This window comes from Octodon degus, unplaced genomic scaffold, assembly GCF_000260255.1.
Source record: "Octodon degus isolate 3935 unplaced genomic scaffold, OctDeg1.0 scaffold00021, whole genome shotgun sequence".
NCBI lineage: Eukaryota > Metazoa > Chordata > Mammalia > Rodentia > Octodontidae > Octodon > Octodon degus.
In genome coordinates this window covers 11,034,967-11,041,239 of record NW_004524597.1, presented here as the reverse complement: position 1 = coordinate 11,041,239, position 6,273 = coordinate 11,034,967, and the positions used below count along the sequence as shown (strand labels likewise).

General features: G+C 51.8%; 1 protein-coding gene across 2 annotated transcripts in view; it reads right to left on the bottom strand.

Moving 5' to 3' along the window:
- Positions 1 to 2,652: 2,652 nt before the first annotated feature.
- Positions 2,653 to 6,273, bottom strand: part of Lmf1 (lipase maturation factor 1) — a 108,089-nt gene continuing 104,468 nt past the window's right edge. For both annotated transcript variants that reach the window (XM_004628125.2, XM_023711714.1), the window contains one exon: positions 2,653 to 2,860. In XM_004628125.2, the coding sequence (XP_004628182.1) occupies positions 2,686 to 2,860 (175 nt within the window). In that variant the 3' untranslated portion in view covers positions 2,653 to 2,685. The remainder of the gene's footprint in view (positions 2,861 to 6,273) is intronic.

Genomic DNA, 6,273 nt, shown 5'->3' with positions numbered 1-6,273 from the left:
GAGCATGGCTGTAGCCTGCTGGACAGTGCCTACAGATCTGAGTTCCTGTGAGGAAGTAGTCCTTCCAGGGTCAGTTCCACTTGAGGTGGTCATCTGTCCAAGGAGCCCCTACTCTCATGGTGCTCACAGGTGGAGTAGTCAGACTAACATACTGGGTGGTTTGCAGCATGTGGGCACACTTAGATTCTGAGCCAGCTTCTGCACAGCACTCCCATAGAATGGTGATCATCTAGTATAGCTCATGGGGCTCCCTGGTGGGAATGATTTTAACAGGGAGAAACAAGGAAGAGTGGTCCCAATTCTTTAGATAGTGGCTGACTAATGGTGTCAGGACTTACAAGCTCCCACATTGAATTCAAGCTCCCACTCCTCACAAGTCTCTCTCTGGGGATGGCTGAGAAAGAGACCAAGTCTCCTTCAGATGCTTCATGGTAAGGAACACACTGGTCTGGGCCACCCAGACGACCCAGTCTGCCCACTGTGCTGGGGACAGGGCCATGTGTCCTGACATAGCAGAGGTGTGGTGGGGGTGACAGGCAGTGGCTCTGAGCTAGTGCTCTATGAGTAGGTCCTTGGAGGGCTGTGAATGGAGGAATGTCACAGTAGAGTCCCTGCTGGGGGATGACCTGGCAGTGGCAGTGTAGTGGAGAGCCATGGCATAGCTGTGATGGATGGATTGTGGCGGACCTCTTGGCTTGGGAAGAACAGGACTGAGGAGCCTATACCTGTCAGGAGGTGGAGGCTGTGTGTACATCACATCTTGACCTGAGATCACCTGTGATGTCCTGGTGAGTGGATCTTCAGAGCTACTTCCTGGGATGAGGGGTCCTTCCCTCCCGAGCAGGGATAGGGCACCCAGGGTCAGAGCCAAGGGATCTCTGGAGTGGGTCCTGTGTCATTGGATCTGCCTTGCAGGGACAGGACCTATTCCAGTGGCTGGTGCAGGAATAGGTCCTAGAAATGGTTTCTGGTCAAATGCAAACCCTTAACTTCACATTGAGTAAGCCCCACCATGAAATTTTTGGTGTTGTTATTCTACTGCCCCACAGGGCTCTCACAGCAGATGGACGCGTGTGGGTCTGTCCACACAGCAGGTAATATTTGTTGACAGAAGTAAGGAGATGAGTGCTAGCATAGCACTTGGGATCACTAAAGACCTTGCAAAGCACCAGGGATCACTAAAGACCGCATGTGTTGCTCTACTTACAGGAATGTCCACAAAGAGAGATAAAAACAGGTTGGGGATGTGAGGTAGGAACAGTATTTGGGGCAATGGGGACATACTAAATGCCACAGCCCCTGATGTACAGCAGTATCTGGCTTCCTTCAGCTATTAGCTTGGGGCCTCTAGACCTATGGGAGAAGAGGCTGTCTGTACTGTGGCTTTACTGATTACCCCAGATCTTTCTTTCCTTCCAGTCAGGGCTGTGGGGCCATGTCTATCACCCCACTAAAGCCCTGTTCTCACCTCCACTGGACCTGCAGGCCCCAAGAGGCACCTGGAAGACTGGGGGAATATGGCTGGGCAAGGTCTAGGAATAGCCCACAGTTGGGCTGAGCACTGTAGACCTAGAACCCACTGTGTCCTGGCAGGGGGCACGGAGGGCTGGTGTCTACTGGTTTGGGGTCCCTGACTATTCCAGCAACAGCTGCCTCTGCTATGCCTCCACCACCATCCTATGAGGCAGGCCCCACCCAGCCCGCCAGCCAGGATGGTCCCCAGGCTGCTAGTCAGCTCCTGGGGCTGCCGCGGGCAGACGTGCTGGCTCCAGGCTCATTGCTCTGAGGCCCGTCTGTCCCTGACAGACACAGGCGCCCTGTTCCCAGGGAGCTGGGACACCGTCTCTCTGTTTGCACCTGGGCTAGCCATCCCCCCAGGCGCCCGGAGGGGGGGCTGTGCACAGACCCGCACTTGTGCCCACCTCGGTCACACCACCTTGTCCCCGCCGGGCCCTCAGTGGTATGGCCAACCACATGGGTTCCAGACACTGGGATGCAGGGGTGGGCAGCTGTCCCCGCCAGGCTGGGCAAGAAGCAGGGAGATTCCACCAGGAGCTCTGCTGTCTTCCCTCTCTGTAGTGCTGTCCACTTAGTGACTATGGAGCAGTAAACATTCCTCCTGGGCAAAAGGCTGCCAGACCTGGGGCCTCTGTAGCTGGGGGACGTGGTCACCAGCTGAGAACAGAGGCCTTCTGTCTGTGCCTCATGCACACTGATCTCCTGGGGAGGAGCAGGAAATGTGAACTGAGTGTGAGCTGGGGTAGAGACCATGATGACAGTGAGCCCCTCCCCATTTGGATGAGGGGGCTCAGTGGGGGTCAAGCACACTGGTTATGGGATGGGAACCTGGCTGTCCACACAGTTACAGGGTCAGCAGAACTGTCCCACGATATCAAGGATTCCAGGAGGCCCCAGAACAGGGCTGCCACCAAAGCTTTAGCTGTGGACACTCTGCTCACTGAGTTCATCCAGACAGGGGTGCTGGCAAACCCACCAGGCAGCAGGGGTACAGAGGCAGAGAAGTTCTCAGAGGTGAGAAGACCCAAAGATCTCAGGAAGCATGGTGCCCAGAGGCTCCTTCCCAAGAAAGGGACAGGGAAGAGCAAAGTGACAGGGACACTTTCTTCTGGCGGGATGCCATGTAGAGCTGGGTGTTGGCTCTGACCTTTATTGGGGGGATGAAAGCTACATGGGTTCTTCTAGGGGCCACCCTCGTGCCTGGAAATAGTCCTTCAGGTCCTCCAAGCGCAGTGGGGGAAAGTAGGGGCCAATCCTCTTGCGTGCCCACCACTTGCCTTCTGAGGCGTGCTTGCCTCCGGGCCGGCTGAACTTGTACCGCCAGTGTTCTCCACGGACCCACCTGTGGGGGGTAGCATGTCAGCCTGGGGTGCCAGTGCCCTGCTCACCCTGTACTGAGATATAGCTTCTCCAGGGACCTGAGGTCCTCACTCAAGGTGAATGCATTTCACAGGGACCCTTGCCCAGGACCCTGAGTTCCTGCTTCACCTAGACCACCATCGATGGAGCCGACAGAGGCTCCAGGTCCCATCCCTCAACCCATCTCAGCAGACCCTGACCAAGATGATGGTTTCTAATTTACACTTTCTGTCTGTTGTCATGTTTGGACATGAACTAGATATGCAGCTCTAATGATGGCACATGGTGTGTGCCTGGAGTTCTGAGGGACTCCTGGGTGCCACTGTACTCTCACAGGCAGGGTGGCAGTGCCCATGGCAGTTCCCAGGCCCTTAATGAGGTTAGAGAGAAGAGGTAGAGATAGTGGGTCTCAAAGTTGCTGATTCTAAGTGATGTGACAGTGCCAGCATCTATCGGAGTCAGAATGCAAGGTAGGGGGTTCCCTAGACTACAGAGTGGCCTGGCCCAGGTCTTGATACCTGGTAGGAGGGAGTCAACACGGGGCTGGGGCTGGACAGGGCTTGTTATGCTGAATATGGAGCCCCTAAGGAAGGTCCTGTCAGGGGATCACTTCACTTTCCTGGGTTCTCTCTTGCTTCATCCTCTGCAAGTGTGGTGTGGCTAGTCCCCTGAGGGGGATGAACACCTTTTAGTAACAACCATGGCCAGCCGGGGTGGAAGGCGATATCCCGGGCTTCTTGTGTGCACTGTCAGTGATGGTGGCCAGGAGGGCCATGACGCAGCCTGAAAGGTTCCAGAGCCTGAACAAAGCAGGTGGATTTCTAGCACACTTAAAATCTGACACTATGGGCAACATCTTGGAGAACTAGTGTAAGGTCCCCGCCAGGCCCCACTCTTGTCTGATCCCTCACCCAGCAAGTTCCCTTCCTCTGTCATCTTGTCCTTTCAAAAATGCCATGTGAAGGAAGTCCAACTGAGTGTGTGCCCTTGAGAACTGGCTCTTTGACTCAGCTCCTTTCTCTGGAGGTTCCCCAATACCTTGTCCTCTTAGTGCCCATGAGATGTATCTCAAGGCGTGGTCACTTGTCTGAGAAAGGCATCTGGATTCTTTCTAGTTTCAGTCTATTACACTTGTTGATGAATACGTGCAGGCAAATTCTGCACAAACCTGTTTCCGTTTCTGGGCTGCATGTCCGTGGATGGCATACCTGGGTTGCGTGGAGGCCGCAGGGTTTCTTCTGTAGTCATCGCTCCGCTGTTCTCCAGAGCAACTGTACTGCCTCACCAGCCGTGTGTCTGCTCTCAGAGCATCCCTGCCAATATCGGGCACTGATACAGGTTTGTCTCACAGGCATTCTCACAGGTACACAGTGAGGTCTCTTTTTTTTCTAGTTCTTGATGGAATCCTGGGCTTAGGTCATAGGTTTGAGGTCTGCCTTCTTCTCTAACCGAGTCACTTAGTGCTTTCCTCCTCACCATTTTAGCTTCATCCCACAGATTCTGACGTGCATTCTCATTCAGTTCACTGGGTGTCATATTCTGAGATGCTGGTTAAGTCCCCTTGCTTGCTGCTGTCACCCAGTTGTTTAACCAGCTGTTGCAGGAAATGTGCTCAGGATTCCAGAGGAGACTTTGTTTTTTTTTTGTTTTTTCCTGGAACTGGGGATTGAACTCAGGCCCTTGCGCTTGACAGGCAAGCGCTTATTCTACTGAGCCATCTCCCTGGCCCCATAGAGGAGACTTTGGATGCCTCCGTTTTTCGTTTTAATTCTGTGCAGTTTTCTCCACACACTGAAGCCCTGTACTCAATACTCATGCTTTCAGGGGTGCCATCTCCTTGTGAGTTGACTCCCCCCGCCCCCTTTATGTGCTGCCCATCTTTTTTTTTTGAAGTCCATCTGATATTAACCAATCACTCCTGCTTTGCATTAATATATATGAGACATATCTTCGCATCCATTTGTCCTGAATCTGCCCATTCTGTCACATATTTTGGGTGAATTTATTACACACACCACTTGGTTGGATTTTTTTTTTTTTTTTTGAGAAAGTGTCTCACTATGTATTTCAGGTTGGCCTTGACCTCACATTGGAGCCCACACTGGCCTCAAACTTGCAGTAATCCTCCTGCTTCAGACTCCTGAGTGGTGGGATTATAGGCACACACACCACGGCCAGCTAGGTTGTGCTTTTTTTTTTTTAACTTTCTGCAAAGCTTTATTCCAGAGGGGCTCAGTCCTTCCTGGCAGCTGCTTTCCTTATGGCCAGCACGTTGCTCAGCTCCTCATGCTTCCTCTTGGTGTGGATGTGCGTCCCCACCCTTTTCTCAATGAACTTGAGGGCACGCTTGTCCTTGGAGACCTTGAGCAGCTCCAGGGCACGCCGCTCGTCGGGGGTGAAGCCGCACACCTCCCGGATCATGTCCCGCACAAACCTGGTGTGTTTGGAGAGGGGTCCGGGACGGTGGCTGTGCCTCGGTTTGCTCACATTCCTAGTCACCTTATGGCCCCTGTTGAAGCCCATGGCCATGGGATAGTGGAGGGCTGGGGAAAGTGGAGATGAGGGCTAGCTACTATTCTTCAATGGTTAAGGTGGCAGAACTGGGTTGTAATTTTTAATCAACTCTGCAATTCCTATTTTTTAATTGCTAATTTAGCCAGCTTATATTTAACTATTTATGTTAGAGTTTAAGTATATTAATTTATTTTTTGTTTTTATCTTTTCCTCTGATCTCCCTCCATTGCTTTTCCTTTTCCTTTTTTTTTTTTTTTTTTCTGTTCTTTCTTTCAAGAGATAGGCTCTTCCAGTGTTTCTCAGGCTTGCCTTTTACCTCTAGGCTCAAACAAGACTCCTGCCTTCACTTCCTGAGTAGCCGCAACTACAAGTGTATACCACTGTAGCTAGCTGTTGTGAGTTTAAATATCTTTGCCCCTCCTGCCTCCTTATGAGTTACATAATTTTTAGAATCTTCTTTTGATTTGCCAATCATGTCTTTAAATGTATCTCTTCAAATTTTCTTTTCTTTTCTTTTTTTTTAAAATGTATTTAGTACAGGGTCTACAGGGTCTCACCACACAATTGGACCCATAGCGATTCTCCTGTTTTCAACCTCCCAAGCACTGGGATTACAGCCATGTGCCACCACACCCAGTCTCAACTGCCGTCTCAGCGTGCCCCAGGAGTGGGGCCAGTATGGCATGCCGGGGATTGAACCCCAGTCTGCCTAAGCAGGCGTTCTAATCCACTGAGCTATCTGGCCAGCCCTAAATGTATCTCTTCATATGGCCTGTTCTTTGGCTCTTAGTGCATTCTACATACAAACTTTACAGATTGCTGATGCCCTAGGCCAGTTCAAGTGAACCGCACAGACCTTCCTCCCTATGTCCACTTGTCCTC